General features: G+C 36.5%; 1 protein-coding gene across 50 annotated transcripts in view; it reads left to right on the top strand.

Moving 5' to 3' along the window:
- Positions 1-25,763, top strand: part of SNAP91 (synaptosome associated protein 91) — a 141,696-nt gene that overhangs the window by 48,556 nt on the left and 67,377 nt on the right. For all 50 annotated transcript variants that reach the window (XR_011422578.1, XR_011422577.1, XR_011422576.1 and 47 more), the window contains exons 3-10: positions 1,530-1,672; positions 2,337-2,412; positions 3,373-3,475; positions 5,448-5,541; positions 7,173-7,284; positions 15,161-15,267; positions 19,447-19,488; positions 24,876-24,946. Coding sequence is in view for 42 of the 50 variants with exons in the window: in XM_070225264.1 (XP_070081365.1) it covers positions 1,530-1,672; positions 2,337-2,412; positions 3,373-3,475; positions 5,448-5,541; positions 7,173-7,284; positions 15,161-15,267; positions 19,447-19,488; positions 24,876-24,946 (748 nt within the window). In the remaining 8 variants the exon portion in view is untranslated. The remainder of the gene's footprint in view (positions 1-1,529; positions 1,673-2,336; positions 2,413-3,372; positions 3,476-5,447; positions 5,542-7,172; positions 7,285-15,160; positions 15,268-19,446; positions 19,489-24,875; positions 24,947-25,763) is intronic.

Genomic DNA, 25,763 nt, shown 5'->3' with positions numbered 1-25,763 from the left:
ATAGTCTCGGAAAACAATGTTATCATGTAGTGATTTTTCTTTTCCAAAGAAGTTCATTTATATTTTCAGCAAAGTATTTTGGTTTCTATACATTTTGCTGAACGAATGTTTATTGTGCAGTGTTCTGCAAGGCCCTGCATGGGAAACAGACGTTGGTATGAGGATGTTTCCATCCTCAAGGGGCTTTGGTATGGTAGAAACTTACAACAGATCTACATCTAATCCGAACACCCACGAGGAACAAAGTGCCTCAGGTTTTAAAGTAGAGGGAGGTCCCATCGGACTGCATTTGTGAGGAACCAGGAAAGATTTCCTGATGGGTGAGTAGTAGAATTCCAATAAAGGAAAATATTGAGGGAGGGTGTTCATGGGGTAGGGATGATGACTAGAGTTTAAAATAAATAGAAAGTAAGAAACAAGCCTGATTTGGTCCACTTATAATTCAGAATAGTTATTGGTACCCTTTGGTCTTAGAGTTAAGAGCTATTTCAGTGATGGAGTATTAAGTTTTTAAAACCTGTTTATTGTAAAATAAATGCATAAAACAAATGTAATGATTTTATGACTACATAAATGATTACTTGTGTACTTCATGATTCCTGAGTGTGGACTTTAAGCAAAGAAAAGGATGGTTTTGTCTCTGTGCTTGTTGCACAGAATTTCTGAGGAACTGGGTGTCACCTGCAGTTCTGTGCAGAGGGTGTGGCCTGTAAGAGAAGTCGTGCGTGGTGGTGTCCTGGGGGTCATCCTACACTGTTGGAGTTGGCTTCTGTTCCTTAGCACGTGATCTTTGGTTGCCTTAGCTAACTTTTTGACAGACCACCACTTTTTCTGGATTCTGGGAAGCCCCTCTTGGCCACTATACAAATTTTTTTCTTGAGGTACACCCAGAATTGTACTGCTAATATGTAAATGTGGACAGTGAATGTGTTACTAAAAATTTACTCTCTTATAGGCTCAGGTCAAATCATAGTAGTTTAATGCATGCGTGATGTTCTCTGAATGCTTAGATGGACAGTGGAATTCTTTCCTCTTTTTCTGTTTACTCTCATTTTGCCACTTATACAACAAGTGTGTTAGCAAAATTAAAATCCAAGTGAAGTACGCTCTTACTATAGTGTTTCAAAAAACACATTTCTGTCCTTGCCTTCAAATGGCATATAGAGTAAGTATCTGCGTGTTTGAGACGTTGTTCTAGGAGTGATGACAGAGAAGAGTAACATGAGGCTTAGATTTCCTCAAGTTTGTAAAATGACCTTGGTACCAGAAACCAGATAAAATTCAGAAGAGGATACAGGAGAGAATTCAATAGCAAAATTAAGCTCAAGAAAAAATAAATACCTTGAGTAACTAGTATATTTATGTGTTTGTGTGTGAAAATATTAGTTTAATTTTTAAAAATTTTCTTAGCAATTTTCAAAACAATTTTGGACCTATATTTTAGTTAACGGGTTTAAAGGTTTAAAATTTGAAGTGAGTTTTTGTACGTGATGAATAGTATCATAGACCGATATCTTCTATTTTCATAGATTTGATCCAGGCTACCAATGAGACCAATGTGAATATCCCTCAGATGGCTGACACGCTCTTTGAGCGGGCGACAAACAGTAGCTGGGTGGTTGTATTTAAAGCTTTAGTCACAACACACCATCTCATGGTGCATGGAAACGAGGTAAACTAAGCAAACTTAACTTTTCTGTTTTTAGTGAGGGAGGGAGGTTTTCATGAAGCAGTGTGCTGGTAACTTAAGGCCCTTTGAGTTTTACTAACTAAGAGAAAAAGAGGAAATCCGTAGTTCAAAATCATCTAAAGTACAATGTTAATCTTCTGTTTTGCTATTTTTTCAAAAAGTGTTGTTAGACGTTTTCTTAGAGATATTGAAGTATTAAATATTATTTGTACCTAAAATGTATGTACCATATAACCATCTTATTGGGCAAAAATGTTTGGAGAAAGGAACAACAAAATTATTTTCCCATAGCAAATATACTTTTGTGCCTTTAAGCAAAAATTGCTTTCATAAAAATGTTAAATTTTGGAAAATATTGATAAAATGAAAATTACCCACTTGATATGAGATGCCTTCTGAATCCTATTAAATTGCCGTGTTTCTGTTATATACAGAAATGAAAGATTGTGCAATTTAATTCTAAGTCAATGAGTATTGGTCAATCTTTTTTCCCCATCAGAGAAAGTCAGCAGACTAGCAAACTTTATAATTGAGTAAAAGAGATCACGATGAGAATTTGTAAAAGAAAAAATCCGTTCAGTATCAGAAATTGTTTATAGGTATGATTTGAGAATATTGCTGCTTAATTCTAATTTTTGTTTTTCAGAGATTTATTCAGTATTTGGCCTCTAGAAATACATTATTCAATCTCAGCAATTTTTTGGACAAAAGTGGATCCCATGGTGAGAATATTTCTGTTTTATAATTTTCTTGCTAATGCTTTTGATCCAGAATTTCTTGATTTTTGAAGTGAGGTTATTAATCCAAAATTATTGTAATAGCTCCATTGAATATTTAAGAAAAAATATAAAAGTAACTGTATAGTTACTTTATAGTAACTTTAAAATATTTAATTGTTAGGGGCTGGCCCCGTGGCATAGAGGTTAAGTTTGGCACGCTCTGCTTCGGTGGTCCAGGTTCGCAATTTCGGATCCCAGGTGCGGTCTCACACCACTCGTCAAGCCATGCTGTGGTGGCAACGCACACCCAAAATAGAGGAAAGATTGGTACAGATGTTAGCTCAGGGCCAATCTTCCTCACCAAAAAGTGAATAAATAAAATTGTTAGAAAACTCAGCATATGAATTAAATATTAATTTCATTTTTGTCTTTTTCAGTATTTACTATAAAATGTAACAGTCGACATGCTAGACCCACAGTTGTTTTGTTTATGAACGTGCAAGAGGCAGTGAAATGAAACATACTTCCTCAGTAAAAAAAACTCTAGTCTTAAAGACGTGTTCTTTGTAAATTAATAGAATTTGAACTGCAATTGTTTGTTCATTCATCATATTTACTGGTTGCCTGTTATGTGTAAGATGAGTTCTCAGAGAGCTCTCAGAGAGCTGCATGTATTATGTCTGAAACAGACTGTAATTTGAAACAGTGAGCAAAAATGCAAGGAAACGTTAGAAAACACCTTCTGTACAAGGATGATAGCATAGCTAAGCTGTATAGTCTTGGAACATCTCATGCCAAAAGTATTGTTGCCTGAAATAGGATTTTAAATGAGGCCTGTCTGATACACTTATTGACCTCATCCTAAAATTATTTACATTTGAAGAGTTTAAATAAAAACTGGTACTAAGCAAAGCACCATTGAAGGTATCTTATTAACTAGTTGTATTTCCTCTGCCCTTCCAGGTTACGATATGTCTACCTTCATAAGGCGCTATAGTAGATATTTGAATGAAAAGGCTTTCTCTTACAGACAGATGGCATTTGATTTTGCCAGAGTGAAGAAAGGGTATGTTTTATCCTTCTCAGATTTATTTGAAGAGAATTAGTCTTTGAGGTATACTTGATTTATTTTAACTAAGTTTAAATGCCAATTAATTTTGATCATGAAGGCCTAGTTTATAATCACTTGAGAAAAAAGCTTGAGAAAAAAGCTCAATAATATTATAGAAGTTAGCCTTGAGGTTGCAATGTGCACTACTTTGTATTTCCATGGGTAAAATCTGATTTGCTGCCCAGAGTTGACACAGTGTAACATTTTATTTGTTAAAATCAATTCAAAATTCTTAAACTCGTATATACCTTTAAGTAATTTTAAATGGAGAGAATTTAAACAAGGTTCATTTAAAAGGACAGTGGCTGTGGTCGACAATAGTTATTTCAATGTGTTTTGACTGAGGTAAAATTGAATCATGTTTATGGTGGAGATCTGTTTTTGAGAGGTAATACTGCCCTGGTATTACACACACACACACACAAACCATAATTGAACTAATTATTAATACTAACCATTAAGAAAACCTCACTGAAACAGAAACACTTGCATTTCAATTTTTAATAACTATTTATTATCCTGTAAAAATATTTGAGTTTAATCAGAAGTGTTCAGCCATAAATTTAGGCAAATCTTGTATCTGTTCCCAACTTGAAATAATGCAATGTATTGTAGAAGGTTTGACATTTTAGTCTCAAGAATCCACACAAAAAGATAGAACTATTTTTCTAATAGCTGACCTAAACTTAGCTTTGAACTACTTTTTTATCATAGTGGTAGAAAATACAAACTTACCTGTTCAAAATAAATTAGTTTCTTGTGAATGAACATTTTATAAAATTAAGGTTTCCAGAGGCCAGCCCTGTGGTGTAGTCGTTAAGTTCACACGTTCCACTTTGGTGACCCAGGTTTCCTGAGTTCGGATCCCGGGAACAGACCTACACACGGCTCATGAAGCCATGCTGTGGCAGTGTCCCACATACAAAATAGAGGAAGATTGGCACAGATGTTAGCTCAGTGACAATCTTCCTCAAGCAAAAAGACTAAGATTGGCAACAAGTGCTAGCTTAGGGCCAATCTTCCTCACCAAAAAAAAGAAGAAAGAAAAATTAAAGTTTCTGCTTCATCCCATTCTCATTAGAGATGATTCTAGTTCGTATGGCTTCCTCTGACTTCTTACATTGGTCCTGGGCAGCCATTGCTGATGTTCCTAGCTGCATTGTGGCCTCTCCACAATAGATCCACAGCTTTCTTAGCAATTTCAGCACTCCTGTATGGGTACATAAGGACACTTTAGGATGCATTCACTACCATCGAAGTAGCAGAGACCCTGAAAGTTGCCATCATCAGCCCATTCACATCACCTGGGTATTTTCCTCCGCTATTTCAGTATGGCTGCTCCTGACCATCACTGGAGGCAGAGGCTCCCTAGGAGGCCCCTGGGTGGGTATCAGGTTCAGTGCCCCCTTTGATGCATGCTTCAGCACTAACCTCCAGTCGCGTCCTCTGCAGCTAGTTGAACTCATCTCCCTTTGGTCAAACTGTGCATATCAGCATGCATTTTTCTTTACTTGATGCTTAGTAGACGGTACTCCCAGCTGTATAGGTTTTGTAGACTTCCAAGACATGTTTTCTCTCTCTTTCTCAAAAACAAACAAATAAACGGGGGTTTAGGAAACCTAAATTTTTAGTACTATTATCTCTTTTATAGACTTAGAAAAATCCATTCAGAAATCAACTGACCTCTTTTATCCAGACCACATCACTTTCTTCCTGAGGCCGTGCAGATAAAAAGCACTGTCTGTGTGGCCAAAAACTGAGGATGGATAAGGAGCGTAGAGAGGGGAGTCAGCGACAACCTCTTCATATCTCACAATCATCCACAAGATTAACGAGGAAATAGGCGGGAAAACAGCATAGGACAACGTATGTGGTCTTGAATTTTCCACATATGAGGAAGTTTTATCTTTTTTTTGTTTAATTGTAGAGCCGATGGGGTGATGAGGACAATGGCTCCCGAAAAGCTCCTGAAGAGTATGCCAATACTGCAAGGACAGATCGACGCCCTGCTTGAATTTGATGTATGTATCTCACCAGAAAATGTTTCTGACAGAGTTAGTGTTGTCTTTTATTTGAAGGTGGGCTACAGGTAAAGCTTCGAATTTCCTCAGGAAGCCAATTTAGATCTCCCTCATATAGAGGAGTATGATGTACACTTGGTTCAGGCTGTTAGCGTGGTAGAGATGATTTGGGTTGCCCAGGTTGTCCAAGCAGTTTACCAAGTGTTTACTTAAGTCGTGGAAAAATACAAGTGGTTCATTCTTGGAATCCATGTTTAGAGCAGGATCGTGGCCTCCTGTTGGGTTTGACAGAATGAAGTAGCTGCAAAGTGTGCCTTCAGGCAGCAAAATAACTTAGCCTGCTGTTAGAAACCATTTTGTATAAACTGCTTAAATGACACCTTCCACCAAAGAGAATTATTTTTGTTTTGTTGTGGTCCTTCTTCCTGGCAATACCAACAAGACTTGTCTCTTAAAATCGTACCTGTATCTTGACTGTGGTGGTAGATACACTAACCTACACACGTGATAAGATTATATAGAACTAAACACACACACACAAGTCAAACAGGGGAAATGCGAATACAATCATTGGATTGTATCAATATCAATATCCTAGTTAGTTTTGAAAGATGTTACCACTGGGAAAAACTGGATAAATGGTACATGGGCTCTCTCTATATTTTTTCAAGCTGCATGTGGATTTATAGTTATTTCGAAATTAAAAGTTTAATTAAATACATACATCTGATTCATAAAAACAAAGTATTCTGACATGTAGGAAGATCTTAAACTGGCGTTGTTAGCTTTCCTCTTTTTTGGTGGTTGCCTAAAACAAAGATTTTTTCAAATATTAGTAACTTAAAATCTCTGTTAAGGTTATACGATTTAATCTAAAATGAGTCCTAGTCACAACACCCAAGTCCTGTGAAATTTCAGTAAAGCAGCAAACCGTCTTACTGTTTTGTGACAGATTTTACAGGGAGGACTTCACTGGGTATTTATGTAATTGCTTCTCTCAACATTTTTTTCTTTTTATTTCTTTGTTTTCCTTACCCATAATAATGGTGCCAGCTTAATTAAAGGAGAAAAGAAGTCCTAAGGGGAAAAGAACAGAGCTTGAGGAGTTGTGTGGACAAGGATTGGGGAATGGAGAGTCATTCTTCTTCTGTGTGTTGGTGATTAGAGCATTTTGTAGATGGGTGAATGCTGTGAGTCTCAAGAATGATTTTAGGGGTAGGTGGCTAAGGGACCTGTCCCCACACTGTGCTTCCTCCCTGAGTCACTGCAGGTCCCTGGAGGCTGGACCTTCCACAGAGAACATTATATGAAGGAAGTGGAAGAATGTAATAAACGTCATAAAAGCAGCGAAAGACCAGATGTTCAAAAGTTGGATTTGATTGATCTGTGGATCATTGATCAAGTAGAATGTATACGTGTCTTATAATTGATAGGACTAACTTCATTGCTTAAATTGAAGCAAAAAAATATGCACTCCATTTTTTGATATTGGTAGGGCTGCTAAAAGAGTTACACAACATTTGTAGAATGTGAATGAATTTCTTAGTAATTACTTGAGACATTTTAATGTCTTTTGAGAAAAATTGTCATTTCATGATATGCAGTTAACATTAAATTTTCATTTTTTCTAGGTGCATCCAAATGAGCTAACAAATGGTGTCATAAATGCTGCATTTATGCTTCTTTTCAAAGATCTTATCAAACTTTTTGCCTGCTACAATGATGGAGTTATTAACTTACTTGGTAGGTAGAACTACTGAAAGGTGTCTTTGAATAAAGACTATCAGAAGGCAAAGATTTGGGTACTGCAGATTTCATACATAAAAATCTAAATAGAGGATTCATTCAGGTCACCTTTCTATATGTGTTCTTATGTCAGTGAAGATTAAGTACAGGAAATGGAAAGCACTTTAGATGTTTTAAGCAGGAAGGCATTTCATACGGGGATTTTGGTGCTTACAGAATTTTGGAATGACTAAAGGAGTAGGTTCTAGGCTGTGCCTCTTGGATATAAATCCCATAACAATAAATAACTGCTCCACCGTGCTGACAACCACCTCTGATGCCATCCCTGGAGATGCTCATATTTTGGTGTAGTTCCATATATCTGACCATCTTTCCTTTGACATAAAGTGAAAAATCAGATGGATATACTGCTTGAAGTTTGGCTACAGTGAACGATTTCTTTCCACTGTCAAGGTCCCCCCTTTGTGGAGATACAGTGATTCAACAAACCACTTCCAACTGGTTCCAACTTGAACAAACATCTCTAAACCAAGCTTGAATTCTTCTTTTCCTCTGCCAGCTGGTTATAGGGAACTTCCCAGAGGCCATAGGCATGAGTCGAGGGAGAAATTTGAGTGCAGAAGAGTAGGTGCACTGGGAATATGAGCCTTCTGCTCATAAAGCCTACATGAGCGTTCAGGATCTGCTGGAGGCTGATCTCTTAGGCCACTTCCATTTGCTGATGGAGTGTTCTTGCACTTGTCCAACTTTATGATTTGGTTTTTAGGTAACACTTGAGGTCTTATGATCACTTGGTATTGTATGGTCAGAATCTCAGTCTCTAGAAGCAAGCCAAGAGAAATTTTTCCAAAGGCAGTTAGTTACTGTCTGAAGAAGACATGGCTGTGCTCCAAAGCACTAGAGGCTTCTACTGTATTTTCCAGTTGGAATATGCCGGAGGCACACTGCAGCATTTGGATGTGCTGCGGACACTCTGAATACCTTTAGATCCGCAGGAACAGGGGCCCATGTGGCTCAAGTTTGGAGCAGTTGCAGACCCTTTCCTTGATCTGGACCCTACTTGTATCTGACACCATACCCGATAGTCTGTTTAGAGCAGCACACAAACACACGTCATTGTATGTTACTGACAAAACCAAAGAAGCTCAGCAAACTTTTGTCTGCATTTTAGTTATGGGGTGCAAGGTGAAACAATTTGTCTTTCACATGGGGGTGACCTTGGGGCCTTCAGAAACTTCATTGAGTTAGCAAGTCCCTGAACTTCCATAGATTCTGTCTCCCACCCTTTAGCATACATAGGACGTATTAAGGCACCGAGCATACCTGAAATTCTTACTTACTGGGTTCAGTCAGCCTGATCTCATCAAAGAGATATCCCATGGGATTATGACAGCCAGAGAGATTGATATCCTTGAAATAAAACAGTGAGGGTGTACTGGCATCCTTGCCAGGTGAAGGCAAACTGTTTCTGATGAGCTCTGTTTATTGGGCTAGAGATAAAAAGAATTTAATAGTTTTATAGGTGCCTGTCAGGTGTCAGGAGCTGTGCTGATTTTATGCTGGTAAGGAGGACACATCTGGATCTCTGCCAGTAAGAGTCATCCCCTGATTAAGTTTGCAGTGACCTACTGTGAATCTCTCAGATCCATTCGTCTTTTGCACAAACCAGATACACAAGTTAACTGGAGATAGGATGGAATTGCTACCGCTGGCCCTTTGCAGAGATCAGGAAACCAGTGTGGGGATTCTGCTAGTTTCAGAGTTATTTCTGTCTCAACTATGTATTTAGGAAACTGGTGAAATAACCACAGATAGTTTCATGCCTCTACCAAATCTAGTTTTCTTTTATCGCCTAATTCCCATAAAGCTTCCACTCAGATTAGTGGAACATATAGTGGCATTTTGGGTCCCCAGGGAGTAGCATCAGCTTAAAGTTAGTGTCCCTGAAGAGTCTGGGTTTGTCTCTTTCCCCTGGGCATAGTCACTCTGGTAAAGAACCCTTTGCAGAAGACTTGGAAAAAGTGCTTTTGGGTGTTTCAAGGACCTTCCTCAAGAATATCTGGAGAGCTAATTAAAATTCAGAATCCTAGACCTTCAGCTTAACCCAGAGATTTTAATTCCGAAAGTCTGAGGGAGGGTCTGAGAATCTGCATTCGTAGTAAGGTCCTGAGCAGTGCCCTTGCTGCTGGGCTGCAGTTTAGGAACCGCTGCTTAAAACCGCTTCCATATGCTCAGGTTAAGATTTTGAATCCATGCTTTTTAGCATCTTCGCCCAAATTGATCAATTATCAATTACATCACAAAATCTGATGTAATATTCCTTCTGCCCTGCTCAGAACCTTTAGACTCTATTCCCCTTCTCTAGATTTTTATCAATGAGAGTTGCTAGATTCAGGGGGAAAAATACAAGACGCCCAGTTCAATTTGTATTCAGATCAACATGAATTTTTTTTTAATATTAATAAGTCCCGTACAATATTTGGGACATACTTATGCTAAAAATTATTTATTTACAATTTAAATTTAACTCAGTGTCTTGTATTTCATCTGGCAACCCTACTGCCAACATAAATTTGCAGAGTCTTGCACCTCTTTTAGCATGTATGTTTCTTCCTCCTGGGTCAGACTTTGTCCTCGTCTCCCTAGGGCACGCTGGAATTTCTGGATTCTGAATCTCCTTCTAGGTATTGAGGCAATTGGCCAGGGGGAAAGGTAGGTAGTAGAGGGATAGGGCGTGAGAAGAATTTTCATTCCCTCGTGAAAGGTGAGTTGATTACAGGATCTCCAACCAAGGCAGGGCCAGCCTCTTCAGACTGAGAAGGGAAACGTTCTTCTAGCAAAAATAGCTCAGTTTGGTTTGAATCTACCCAAGAACTGCCCTTTCCAGTTTTCTTTCTCAATAAATATCCTAACTTTCACAAAGGAGACCATGGCGAGGCTGGGAATTTAACTTAACCACGTATATTATAATTCAGCAGCTCCCAAGATTAGACTCTGACTTTCAGTGATGACAGCCCTCGTCTGCATGAGATAAGATTATTTTAGGGCAGCTTGGAGTACCACAGTCTGACTGGTGCCCTGAGCCAATAATTTACAATCGTGTGTTGTCATTTTCCTTTTTAAGCTCTCCAGTGGGATCAGGAGCAGCTCTGTTTGCCTTATTCCCATCGTGGTGGTCTATCCCAGCAGCTGCTTGGTCTGATAAGCTTCATTCTAGGTGCTCATTTCGGAAAACCATAGGTGCTAATTTAAGTCATTATTTTGCTTCTATACAGGACAGACTGGGAGGGTCCAATTTCCTTCATTCACAGGTGGTCATCACTGCCTTCCAATCCGATCAGGTTACAACGTGTCTGATCCCAGATTCCCATCTTTGACATTTTTGAGGGTCTGATTTCTACAGCCGCTTCAGGTACCAAATACTGTGTCTATTCAAGAAACAGAAACCACTAAGTCTAAATAGTCTAAATAGAAAGGGACTTAACACAAGGAGTGAGGTGCTTATGTGAGTATTGGGAGCCTGCAGGAACTGGTTCTAGGCTCAGTCTCCTGAAATACTAAGTTCTTGCACACTAGGGAAGCTGCTCCTTCTGGGGCCACTGCTTTACAGTATGTGAAAATAAGCTGCTGCCAGCACTTCAGCTGCCTTGCAACCTAGAAACCTAGACACTTGAAGCTATAATTCAGAGAATAGGGAGTCAGATCTAGTGGCTGTGACTGTATCCATTATTCCTTAAAACCCAGGAAGCTGGAGGGTGGACAGGGGAATGCTGCTGAAAGATAATCTCACACTTTTAGAATCTCATCATTTGTCATAAATAACAGCTGAAAAGGGACAAGAAGACTGCTTCTGCCTCAGTTTCACCTTCCAAATCTCCTACAGGTCTGTCTAATTTGCAGAACTAAGTTTTCATCCTGAACCCTGGCTTCTCATAAGTCTAGAAAAACATGGAATGGAGGTTGGGAGCGGCAGTCACCTACATCGAATACAGTGCTCTTAGAGATTTTGCCTTTAGTGGAGAAAGATTCTACCCATGATATGCAGTTCAAAATTGTGTTACCTTTATTTCAAGTGTAAGAGTTTGTTGGTAAGCCCAATAAGATAGATTTTTCCATTCTCTCTTGCTGGCTGATCTTACTCTTCCTTAAAATGTGAGTTTTTGCTGAAGTTCTTTTCTAGCCATCTACTATTCTGCTTTTTCTGTACATTCGTCATTGGAAAACTTATCTCCATTATGCTGAGTCCAAAATCTATTATTTCAGTCCTTACCTTTCTTCTGAGCTTCAGTTTCACATGTCTTCTTCTTTGAAGACACTTAAATTTAGGTATTGTGTTCTTACCTAAAACTCAGCAATCTCTAGCACTGAACTCCTGAATTTACCCTTCCTAATCTCTTTGTTTCTGTTTATGTATAATTAGTCTTTTAAACCTGTAACCTCAGTTATCTTTGAGTTGCTCATCTTACTCAAATCCATACCCAGTCAGAAATGGAGTTCTGTTGATTCATTCTTGTATTCTCTCACCACTGTGCCCTTGTTGCATTCCCACTTCTGCTTCAAGAACATTGGATTTATTGCCTTTACAATTCATTTAGCAATTAAACAGGTTAATCCAATGGATTCTCCTTTGTTGTTGTCTTGAGCAGCTACTTAAATGCTGCTCTCCTTTACTGTTTATGTTGAGTTCACAGGTAGACTGTAGTAATACATTTTCTCTTTATGTTAAAATAAATATTCAATAAATATTTTTGTTTCACTTAATTTGAAAAAGATAGTCTATTGGCTAAGACTAGCCCCAGAAAAGGAGGAGAGTTATACCTTTTCATATTAAAGTTTTGGCTTTTCTAAAGTGGTAGAGGTGTACATTGTTGCCTTACAACATTCTCGTGCTGAGTGGCCTTCATTCATTGTTGTCGTCAAATGGTTCCTGTAAAAGTAACACTGTAGAAGATAGCTTCACTTAGTATCCTAAGTATTTTGAGACAGGTATATCTCTTGTTTACTAAATAGTGCTAGGAATTAACTGTATAAACATGTTATGGGTTAGTTCTAATCAAGGACTTCATGACCGGTTCTCTGTGTCCATTGTTGGAATGCACATGGTGCTGCAAATCTGTCATCACCGTCATGAAATTGTGACGTGCGAGTAAGAAGATGCTTCCCTTGCTGACTCATGGTCGTTACTGACAGTCCACCTGCGAAGTCTCGGTTTGTTTCACGGGGCTGAGCTTTTCATCTGGTTCTTTTCCTGGGATGACTACTCTGTGAATGTTAAAACTAATATGACAAGGGAATTTATCAGCTCTTTATAAAGAGTCTTGTTAGAAATATAAAATTTTTTCATTTCAAAAGTTGAAAATTAACATATGTTATCTTTGGCATGAAAGAAAGAGGCTCATTTCTGGGTGGCTCATCCCCTCTGTTGAAAGTATTCATTTCTCTGGGGCCTTCCCTGGTCTCTAAGGGAACAAGGGAAATTCACAGCTTTGCATGTATTCATGCATGTTGCCTTTCTGTGGCATTACCATGGTTCTAGAAACAGTTATGAAATTATAAGTTAAGGCTATAATGATTGAATCTTTTTTGTTGCTGAATCCTAAATTACCATGAAAGATACAAACAATTTTAAAAGCATCCAGAGGAAACAGAGAAAAATTAAAATTTTGATGCACTGGTTCTAAAAGGAAATTGAGATTCTTCAGTTTGATTTCTCTTTTTCTCTTATTGCTGAATATCTGATGCAAAGAAATAAACTTAGATTATAGTAAAGTAACTTAGACATTTGGAAGAAATTGTTTATGTGAAGATTGTTGAACAGGAAAGAAAGGAAAGTATGTTTTAGCAGAATAAGTCCTTATTTTCAAAAGTTTACACTAAAAAAGATTTGTTTCCTTATGGCACCGTGATTCTATCTACAGCATTATAAAATAAGATAGAGTGAATAAAGAAAGTATCTTTAGATTTGGCCATTTTTTTGGACTCATTTTCCTTTCAAATCTTAACAAGGAGGAAACAGTATGTGTTTGTTTTCTTGATCTTTTTGCTTCCCTTGAATATCCTACAGGGCAGGTCCATGTTAAAAGTAAAATTACCAAAAGTCTGTCAACAGAGGTAATGAGTAGCTACCCTCGATAATTAATTCTTTGTGTAATTATATATTATTAAACCTTTCTTGAGAAAATTAAAAATACTTTTGAGGTAGGGGCTGGCCCCGTGGCCGAGTGGTTAAGCTCGCGCGCTCTGCTGCAGGCGGCCCAGTGTTTCGTTAGTTCGAATCCTGGGCGCGGACATGGCACTGCTCATCAGACCACGCTGAGGCAGCGTCCCACATGCCACAACTAGAAGAACCCACAACGAAGAACAACGAAGAATACACAACTATGTACCGGGGGGCTTTGGGGAGAAAAAGGAAAAAATAAAATCTTTAAAAAAAAAATAAAAAAAAAAATTCTTCCTCTCTTTAAAAAAAAAAAAAATACTTTTGAGGTAGTCAAATTACATGCTGAATGAAATCAAGAACTTTCAAGTGTGAGAAAATATAAAAATAGCATGTATTTAACCATGTGCAAATATAAAGTAACGAAGACACTGGCCGGCAGTTATGATCCAGAGTTGCCTGGGAGCTGTCACAGACGTTAACCCACTGTGTCTCCATCTGCAATGTCAATAATTATTGCCTGAATGAATTGATGAATGACTCGCTGGCAGAAACACTGATGAAGTGCTGGTTTTCTTCAAACTGTATGTGGAGAAAATACATTCTCATACTGCAGTCATAACAGAGCTATAGTACCTTTGTTGTTGTTAGTGCCATCAGGTCAGTCCCAACTCCTTGTGACCCTGTGGACAGCAGAGCAGAACCCTGCCCGGTCTTTTTGCACCATCCTCTCACCTTCCGGTGCTCTATCAGACAATGCTCCACTGCTGTTTGTAGGGTTTTCATGGCCAGTTTTTTCAGAAGTGAGTGGCCTAGTCTGTCAGCTCTGCTGAAACCTGTCCACCATGGGTGACGGTAAAAGGGTGGTGGCAGAGCTTTCAGCATTGCGGCAACGTGCAGCCACCACAGTATGACAATGGACAGATGAGTGATGTGGTTCCCTGACCAGGAAACAAAACCAGGTGGCAGCAGTGAGAGCTCTGAATATTAAGCACTAGGCCGCCTTAGTACCTTAATGACTGTGAATTCTAGTCTTGGGAGTGCAGAATACAGCAGCGAAGGGGTCCTCTGTTTTCTGTCTAGAAAGCTACAGGCTGAGAAAGGGGGTTCGTTTAGAGACTAGAAAGTCATAAAGAGTTTGGCAAACCAAATGTTTTTCACAAAACTCCACTATTTTTTACAGCTAAGAGACTCATTATGATATCTGAAAGAAATAATTTATGACCAATAAAAGCAAGTATCAATTTATATGAGGTGTAGACAATTTAAAGAATTCTTTAATTCAGGAAAGTTTATAGGATATTGCTTTTATAATATATGGATTACTGCTTCATCGTGAACTAGTAAGAAAATAAGGACGCTGTAGAGTGCGGTCATAACTTTCAAGATTGTCATCAGCAAGAATTGAATGCTATTTTCCAAAACAGAACACTGGGATATGTGGGTCACGAGTTTAACCTATTGTGACAGTTCATGTATTCTTCTGCTTTAGTTGTCTATCCGTTATTTAAATTGTTTCACGTGAGATGCCTTGGGACGTAACACCTTTGTTAAACTACTCGGCCCCCCTTGTTTTGGGGCTTTAATACCTCATTTAGGTTTTAGTGCCAAGTGTTGTGAGTCTAACATTAATTCTTTTAAGTAATAATATTAACGTAAGCTTAGAAGAAAGTTGAATATAATACTCTTTTCAAAATGCTTATCTATCTCTTCTAGAAAAGTTTTTTGAAATGAAGAAAGGACAATGTAAAGATGCTTTAGAAATTTATAAACGCTTTCTAACTAGAATGACGCGAGTGTCCGAATTCCTCAAAGTCGCAGAGGTAAGTAATACTAAGCTTTGTTGGGAATATAATTTAAAAATAACTCGTGTATCCGGAGTAAATGATAGAATCTATAACTGGCAAGACATTCTGCCACAGTCACAGTGTGTTAGGGTTGGAAGTGACCGCAGAAGTCATCTCATCCAGCTTTTCTCAGGGCTGTACTGTGCACTCGCTCATCCCAGTCAGTGTCCTTCTGTGTTCAAACTAAAGTTTCATGGATAACGAGTTCATTCACACCTTCCCAAGGTGATCTGTTCCTCCATTCCACCTAATGGCTACCTTTGATTGTAAGAAAGTGCTTTATGGGACCCAAGAAAAAAGCCTTTAGAAAAATCCATCCATTATTCTTAGTGTGTAAATGAAATCATAAAATCTGACTTTTCTTAGTTTGTCAATGATTTAAATACAATGGAAAAATTAAACAGTATAATTAATTTTATGAAGCTTATAGATTGTTTCTTAAGGATATTTCTTTATACTTAAAGTAACTGTAATCCTACAGTTGGTGTTCCTGAGGTTATCTGTAAATTGGTGTTTTCTCTTACAAAATCCAATTATTAATTCAGACTGATACTGGAAATTATGCCAACCTTTTTATTGTAGTTCTTTGGCAAGATGACAAATGTCAGCTAACTGATTGCTAGGACTGGCTGGAGTGCTGTATGAGACGGGTTCCAAAACTCAGCAGCCAAAGGAAGCAGTTCTGTGGCTGTGGGACATTCGTGCCAAGATTTTGCGATTTTTCTGCCATTTTGAGAATGTAGCGCAGAACAAGCATTTTATACACACAATTTCAAAAGCACTCTAGTCCATGCGTTATCTTTCAAATCTCATTAATAATTGTCACCTTCAAATTCTAAGACCAAAATAATATTGCAGGATGCTGTCTCTTCAGCTTTGATCCATACGGCTTGTCTTCAGAATAAAAACCTTTTTTTTATATAACATGGGAAACAAAAGGTGAAGATTAGCTTAGGTAAATTATATATACATTGCAGCTCATTCATGTATATTTCCTCCTGGACTTACTGATGGTGGTGGTCTTTAAAGAAAGATAAAAATGCTTGAACTTTTACTTTTGTTGTTACACAAGAATTATTTTTTTGTATTTGAGAGGATTTTCCCATGGTTTAACCATAATTCTCAATATAGTCTAGCAAAATTTGCCTAATTTCCTTCGGTGAAATATCAGTTATTCCTAAGCACCCAGAGCAGAAGATTATTTTGTTCTTCCATTAGTTTCTGTTGCACATGCTTCCCAGTCTTCCCATTTGTATTGTATATATCAGATAGGTAAGGAGGTGGACATGTGACAGTCTGAAGTATGCATTTCTCTAATCAGCAGAAAAAGGCTGAGCTCAGGGTCTCCAGGAGAAAGAGGGGTACTTATCAATCTCTTCTATTTTTACATGTAAAATTTTACTTCGTGTCTGTTGATAACATCCTGTTAACACAGACCCAATTCAGGCCATTGAGGAGGCATAAAGAAATGTGATGTCATTTTGAGAGTCTGTATTTAAATAACTGAATAATAAATACTTTACCTTAACATTATGTTTAAGACTTTTTTATAGAATGAATAGTAACTTACAAAATTATTTTTTACTAGAATAAACATTAAACCACTATGAGATAAAAACATAACCATTTGTGTTTTCTTTCACACTTAAATTACATTGTTCATAATTTAAACACTAATTGTTTGAATACCAGTTTTGAGTAGTTTGGTTATGATTGGTTAATGTAGAAATTTTTCAGCAAAGCTTCTGTCTCTATCAAACAGTACTTATGTGGTGTACATATGTATGGACTCATACCCAATAGCTACCCTGTAGTTAGTCCATTTATCTCAAGATTGTGTAGAAGACTTCCAGGATGTCATTCCAAAACTAATATATATATCATATATATATATATATATATATTTTATATATGTATATTGACTGTGGCAAATGTTAGCAATACATTGTCCTTTGTATTAAAAGAAATGTGGAGTAGTTGAACAATTTCTATGGGAATACTCAAATTTCCCAGAGGAATTCCTTAAAGTGCAGAAAACTTCCCATGTTTTGATTCTTATACAGAAGTCTTCTAAAGCAGACAACTGAAACTTTGTAAAATGGTTGTGTTACAGATAATAGGCATTCCTGCTAAACACACTTTTCCTTTTATAGAACCAAGTTATTCTTAGTTTGCTATCCCAAGGTAAATACCAAGTCATAGGAGTTATATCTCCCAGAATATTTGCAGACCGAAAGTGATGAGATTTCTGTAATACAGTTCCACTTTAGCTTGATCCTCCAGTTACATCGTGGTTCAGAAGTTGAGGGCAGTAAAAATAGTAATGCCAAGGAAGAATTCCCAATCTGTGTCTTTAACAGAATTAGCCATTTAAGAGAAACATGTCACCTTTTACCAAAGTGATTCCAATATTAGGGATCCATAATACTTTAATTTCAAAAATACTGACTTCATTCATACTAATGTTTTTAATGGGTCATCTAAAGAGGTATTAAAATATAGAAATAAATGGAATGAGATTGCCTTAGCATTATAATTTCCATAATTTGTAATAATATGAGTGAATTAGGGAAGCAAAAGTGGATTTCCTAAAACCAGAGCTCAGTCATTAAGGGGTAACATCTGTACTTCTGGGGGGCATCTCCAGCATAAGGTGGCCTAGAGGGGTGAGGGCCAGTGCTCTAATCCAGTGGTTCTCCACAGCAGGGGATTTTGCTCCCCGCCTCTTCTGCAGGGGATCTGGAGACATTTTTGTTTGTCACAACTGGAGGAAGGGGAGGGCTACTAACAGCCAGTGGGTAGAGAACAAAGATGATGTTAACATCCTGCAGTGCAGAAGACAGCCGCAACAAAGAATTATCCTAAAATGTCAACAGTGCAAAGGCTGAGAAATCCTGTTCTAGACAAAGGCAAAGGGAAGAAGTTAGCTCAGCATTTGATATGCAAGTGGCTCCTCCAAACCCCATCTTCTTTACTGTCTTTGTAGGAACCCAGCACTTACACTTCATGTATTTGCTTCGACTCTTCCACCAGCATAATCAAAGCACGTCCTCTCTCAGAGAGACCTTGGTTTGACCCGCTTTGTTTCTTTGAGCTTCAGTTTCATCAGTTATATAAAATGAGAGAATTGAAGTTATGATTTATATTCTCTCCAGTGTTTCACTCTGAATAATTTTCAAACTTACAAGAGTTAGTAGAGTAGTATAGTGAACACCTATTTACGATCTTCATTGACTCACCTTTATTAACATATTCCCATATTTGCGCTTGCGTGCACTCTCTTTTTCTCTCCTTCTGCCTCCCTTCCCTCACCTCCCTTCCTTCCCAAGCTACCAAAATAAAAATTCATAAGTGCTTTTACCTAGCAATTCCACTTCTACAAATGTATCCTACAGATGTGTCCACAGGTGCAAAATGGTGTGTGCAGCATTGCTTACAATGGCAAGAGATTGGAAGCAACTTCACTGATGGGTGACATGAAATAAATTATAGGACAAGAAAGTTCTATGCAGCTGTTAATAAAAGGAGGAATCTCTGTGCATTAATATGGATATAGCTCTAAAATATACTGTTACATGAAAAATGCAAGTCTAGTGTAGATAATATGCTATTATTATGTAAGAATGGGGGAAATAAATATGTACTTAAATATTTCATAGTTCTTTGGATATACATAAAGTCAGTCTGTGAAGATACATAAGGAACTAACAAAATGTTCCTCTCTGTGGAGGAGGGGTGGGAACTACACCCTGAACAAGTTAGTAAAACTGAATGAGCACTCCATGTCCAGAGGACTTACTGGGTGTAATTAACAGTTTAAATTTAGTTTAAGCATTTTTTAAGATTTTTAGCTGCCAGTGACATAGAAGAGACCTTTAAATTTTACACCTCATTTTCTTAAGTTCCTTTTTGGGGTTCTAACAAAATTCTGTACATTTGTTATATCTAACTATATTAATGAAGTCATTTCTCTATTATATTGAGTGGAAAACTACGCAATGAGCAAAGTGAGATTGATATATATAATAACAATTCTCTTACACTGAGATTGAGCTGTAGTTTTAACTAATTCTGTAGGTGATTTTCTATTAAATGCAAAGGAATTAACTTTTAAAAGTTTCCATTAAGTAACTTCTTATTTTTTTTAATCCACAGCAAGTTGGCATTGATAAAGGTGACATTCCTGACCTCACACAGGTAGGTGATTCTCTGAGTGGAAGATTTAGTATGCATGAAATTATTATTCCATAGTTTGCCATAAATGATTTTACCTAGGGCATTCTTTGTAAGCATTTAATGTATTTTTAATTTAGGCTAACCAACCTTCTTAGAAATTATTCTAGCTTACTTATTTTTTATAGCTATTGAATATATTTCTGGAGGTAATATAAAGATTTTCCAGCCCTTATAGCATGGTTTTTTTCTTAAAGGCAACTGAATTTACTTATTGGGCTCATCTTTTAATTCTTGAATTTGAATCAAAAGGAAGCCTTGAATAATGTTAAAAAAGTGCTTTATCTATGAAAAGTGACTGTTCATAGGCATATAAGCAGAATGTTTGGGCTGTTCTTCCTGCTTGTTCTCCTAGTTTTCAGCATGTCCCTGTTATGAAGGAGGGGCCTGAATAGGGAGAACTCTGAAATCATAGTTCTACTGCACTGATACAAGTCTTCTCTATGAAGTAGAGGAATTTCTATATATAAAAGAACCTTTTTAAAAAAGTAGTAGTGGTAAATGAGTGATTTTTCTGGGGACCATCTAATAAGTAAAAACAATGGTAGCGCTTCCTTATCAATCCTTTTATCCATCAAGAGGGTACATTGTAGAGCTCCGGAAATACAGACTCGAGATCATTCACATGTGCAGAAGTACTCTATGCCCTTTCTCCTAATTGGCAGGAACTGTTTTTAGTTAATCAGCTAACTCATCACTCTGTTATGGTAAATTTCTGTCCCAAATGTGTCCTTTAGCTAGAGATAGTCAGATGATGGGAGAGAATAGAGAGCTGGTATCTTATATACCAGTAATGAATATATGAGTTTTCTGTCTTTGTAAATAAAAAAAGTCGTTGTCTATTTGTAAATAAAAAAAAGTCTGAAGAAAACTGTCATAATGAAAGATTACCCACTTTTTAATAGTATCAAAATATGTTGAATAATTTACTATCCTTATAATCCCTTGAAATATTTCCATATTTAAAATAATGTTAACCTTAAATTTTTATTAAAAAATTAGAGAAACCCAAAGTAATGGTCTCTGTATTTATATTATTAAAATAGCAATTAAATACCAAGAATTCTTCATAAATAAAATTCACAAAACAAGTCAGAACATGATGGCATTGTATGTTTTAGTTTAAAAGTTGAAAAATAGCTCCTTCTAGTAGACATAACATTAATATGAAATATTTTTGCTACCTTGAGAAGACAGTGTTCTTTGATCAGGCACAGACCTGAATAAGATATTGGTATCATTTTGGATATGGCTAGAAATTGTGTGCAAAAAGTACTATTAAAAATCTCTTAGATGTAGATTTATGAATTTTGTAATCCTGTAATAAAAAGCAAAGAAAATCAGAATGCTTTCATTTTAAATTATTTAATTATAATAAACATTTACATTGCAACCAGATAAAGAATACATGTTAACTTAAAAAAAGGTGGATATTAAAATATTTAGCTCAATGATTAGCTTTTCGAAATGGTAAATCATCTTTCTTTCACCTCCATAGATATCTCTCACTGTAGAGGAAAAGAAAAACATAGTATACTGTTAGAGAGGCTCTCAGTTAAGAAGAAAGTAGGTCCTCGTTCGCCTCACTTAGTTTGCACAGAGTCTGAAGGGAAACACAGGACGATTTAAAAGAATACTTAAATACCTTTTTGTTTTTAAAATTAGAAAATCGTAGTATATCACTGAAAGGAGGAGTCACATACTTGGGTTTAATTTTTAATGATACTAGAACATTCATTATAATTGATATAATTGATATAATCTCCTTCTCTCAGAGACATAATATTTTGCTTAATGATGTATGTTGTGTGTTATCATAACTTGGGGAACAGAGACCTCATCCTTGAAGAAGATAAAACCTTGCCCTGAGTTTAGCAGAAAGCTATTCTGTGGTAGAGATTCATTAAAATCTGTTATCACTCTTTCCTCTGCTTTTGTTATGACTTTAAGAGCCACATAAACTTCAATATTAACATTTATTTTAAAATAAGTAATAAAAAATCCTCTAGCTGATTTCTCCAGTGTGTATTTAAATGTCAATATGAGAGTATTGTATGCTTCTGAAATTTCTTAATGAGTAACCAAATGGTGATTTCTGCTGGGATCATGAGCAGCAGAGCTAAACGCACTCCCTAATTCTTATCTAGAGCCCCTTCCAGCTCTAATGGAGGCTTCTATTTGGGGATTAGACCCACTATTACGGTTTGATCAGGTCCCAGCTGGAATGTAAGCTGCTCTAAGGTTTGTTTCTTTAGACAGTGTTAGACTGGGATTAATCTGGAGACGGGTCAAAAATACTAAGTTGTGTGGACTCAGTTTAACACCTTTGAGATTAGGTTCTACTCTCTGCCAGGCTTCTCTCTGGCCACGATGGCCACTGAATCTAGCCATAGCAATGAACAAAACACCCAACATGGAAGATGGTTAAAGAGGAGTTGGAGACCAGAAGGCCTATCTTGCCTGGGAGTAGCAGTAGGCATTGAAACTGAAAAAGGATTAGAATTCCTCTTGTGGGAAGATGGAAAAGGGGAATTTAATGATATCTTTTAAGTTAGAAAATGCACAATAAATACCAATGTGGTCATTTGTAGCCCTGTTTACATTGTGCATATAATATCATCATAACTGCATTTAGATGATTTATGAATATCAATGAAATTCTTAAAAATATTCACAAATTTTCGGAAGTGCTATATTGAAGTGAATATGATATCAGAACTGAAATACTCCCCCTCAACCTTTCAAATGGTTTCTTAGATCTAATGATCAAAAATTCAAATTATCTTTTGGTTGTTTTTTTTTTTTTCAATTTGGTTTTAATGATGCTTTGGAATCTACAGCATCTATGTTGTAGATGGATGCCTCCTATTTGGTCCTGGACTCACAATCAGCTATGAATTTGTTCCAAGGAAGGGATTTTCAAAATACTATTTCCTGTTTGGTGTGTGTGTATTCCAAATTTAAAATATCTCCATTTATGAAAAACATCTTAGGTTTTGATCCCAGGAATTCTGGTTGATCTGAAAACTACTGGTAAAGAAAAGTCTCCTTTTAAAGACTGTACCACTGATGAATCGGTAACCATGATGCATTGCTGTTGTCTGTTAGCTTTCACAGGCTGACTCTTGTTCTTTGGGTTGATGTTTCCATATGATTGGTCTTTTGTCCTTGGCATTTTTAAAAAATAATTAACTAAAGATACTGCTAGCTATCCTCTGTTATCTTAAGTTCCTTTTACAACAGCAGAGGCATTCTCGAAGTTTTGGTCTTTGGAAATTTGAGACAGTTTTCGTTTATTGTCTACTACATGCCAGGATGTGCTCATGCCATAGACACAGTTGAGAAGGTGGCCGACATTCCTGCATTCCTGAACATTACTATCAAAGTAGTTTACTTTAAATTTTCTTCCTTAAATTATTAAGAAACTTTGCAAAAAGGATGAAATTGTAAACTATCCTCCTGGTCTTGGGGTTTATTGTGTGTGTGTGTGTGTGTGTGTGCGTGTGCGCGCGCGCGCGTGTGCGTTTTAGATAACTAAGAAACTTTATAGGAGAAAATACTACCTCTTTTTTTGTTATTCCATATTTTTCCCTATTTTGTGACTGTAAGTAGCATTTGTCTTTTTAAAAACAGGTTTAGCACAGAATCGCATTTCCTTTACATCGCAGTTAACATTTAGAGGACCCACATCTCTTAAGTGGAGAGAGGTTCTATGGCTGGATATGTTTTTTCCTTACTGTGATCCCAGTGAAAAAATTGGAAATAGGAAAAGTTTAAAGTTATATGGCCAGGCTGCCTAGGTTCCATCACTATTAGTATTATTATAATAATTATTATTATTATGACAATTTTGAAGTTATTAGGTGTGAATTCACCTAAAAATTGTGAAGCCATTCCTATTTTCTTCCCTTTAGGGTTACAGTGTACATTCTATTTATTAAATGAGAACATCTTTATAATTTACTATTTGTTCTATAGAACACAATTTCCTTTATCTCTTACAAATTCATTTTTTAAAATCTAGAGGCATACTCCTAGTGGTAGTTCACTGGAATTTTTTGAATGAGTCCAATTTCACCTGAGTTATATTTTAAAATTTTAATTTTTATAACTTTCTAAATTATTTTTTTCTACTCTATAGTCTATAACTTACTAGATAATGCTCATAGGGCTGTCCCTTTGTACCCTATGTTCACTACTTTGATCAAGTTAATATTTTTGTTCACTTAGTAATTTATATTTATAAATTTAGATGTTTGGTTCACTTAGTAATTTACATTTATGATAACTACATAATTACATATATAATAATCACATAATTGTTGACAGTTTATGAGTCTATTAGTGAAATGAAAATGAATATTAAATATCCTGAGCTTCTAACATTAAAAGTTCTTAATAAGAATTTTAATTTGTCATTATAGGTGCAGTGTAAAATATACAGTTGTATGAATTAAATGTATTTATAAGCGTAGTATATTTCGTTCATGAAATGCTATTCTTTGAATGCCTATGCTGCTGTTAAGATCTAGTTTAGGTTAAAATTATTTGAGAAAGATGAAATTAAATATGGTTGAGGAATAGATGGGGTGGAATATATGTATGAACCTATTATTTCTCTTTCTAATATACAGTAAAATGCCATCACTTTGTATTGCCTAAAATGTTGTTATACAAACATTTAGATACTTTTTAATAAAAGAGTTGAAATATATTAAATCTGCCAATACATAGTAGTCTATTATAACATTATTATATTTGCTAAAGTTACTTTATTATATATATAAATTAAACAGCTCAATAATAAGAAAATCTTAATTTTTGTTGACTATTAAAGTTGTATTCTTTCCCTACAACTATCACTTACCCTCCCTTTTTTTTTTAATATAGTAGCAGTTTTTTCTAATATTTCAGTCAAATGTGGATAAGTGAGATTTTACTGTATTTTCAAACTTTTGTAAGTTTGTATTTGGGCACTTATATTTCTGGCTTGTATAGAAATACTTATTCTTTTTCACTGTGGTCACATGGAAACATATGGTGAACTTGATGTAATTGAGTTTACTGCATATAAGTAATATCTTAGAAGTCTATCCAATGTGAGTTCTACACTGAAACCATGCTGTAATGCTGTTTGTTATGCAATGGAGTTAAGTATATGTAAGATGGGCCTGCCTGAGAGTTTATGAAATTTCAATAACCAAATACCAAAATAACCTGGAATGAAATTATCTCACTTATGTGTTGGGGTCCACCCACAGACCTCCACCATGCAAACTTACAGCAATGTTCCAGTGTAGTTACTTTGAAAGAAAGCGATGCAGACATTCATTTTTACTTTCTTATTGTAGGCTCCCAGCAGTCTTATGGAGACCCTTGAACAGCATCTAAATACATTAGAAGGAAAGAAACCCGGAAACAAGTACGCATTAGTTATATATTTTAAATAAGATGAAAAATGCTAGAATCCTTCTTTATACAAGTGAGATTTATCACGGTACAACTTATACTATTATAATTTTAGGATATGCTTTATTGTAATTCTTCTGGGTTCCCTCAAAAGCCCCATCCTTCCCATTAATTTACGACAGTGTGACCCCACATACAGGCAATCTGTCTGCAGGCAAATACAGCAAATTAGTAGGTTGTACCTCTGTTGACTGAACTTGCTGATTTATATATTTGCCCTTGGAAAGGATTCATAATACACAGAAGAAGAGTTACTCATGTTTAAAAATTAAGGCTGTTTTCATTGGGCATGAGTAAAAACGAGCACAATTTCATCAGCAGCCTTGAACATTCTGTTATGTTACCAACCACACTGTGAAAAAAGTAAAGCCCTCAAGTATAGTTTTCTAGACTCCAGACTCTCCCCACTTGAACTATTCAGCATGGCATGCTGCTGCCATTTTACTCAGGGATCTTTTTATACAGAGAATAGCAATCAAGCGGCAGTAAATGCGGTTTTCCTGGATTTTCATACCTTTATTTGGGGGCACTTACATTTTTGACTGTTTTTCCTCATCGCATGTAAAAGATGTCCAGGTTCCATTTCTTTTCTCCTCTCCAGCAGGTGTCAAACTTGTCTATTCACAAGAGCTTTCCCGTCTTGGTTCCTTGCTCAGTCTGTAATTCTGTTGGTCGTAGGTGCTACCCTCCTCGTCTCTGTAAACCTTACACATCCTGGGAGGGCCATCTCAGGAAGCCTTCCTTACTCCATCACTGCCCTGTGTTGTGGC

The sequence above is a fragment of the Equus caballus genome, chromosome 10, assembly GCF_041296265.1.
Source record: "Equus caballus isolate H_3958 breed thoroughbred chromosome 10, TB-T2T, whole genome shotgun sequence".
Lineage (NCBI taxonomy): Eukaryota > Metazoa > Chordata > Mammalia > Perissodactyla > Equidae > Equus > Equus caballus.
This window is presented reverse-complemented; position numbering and strand designations above follow the sequence as displayed.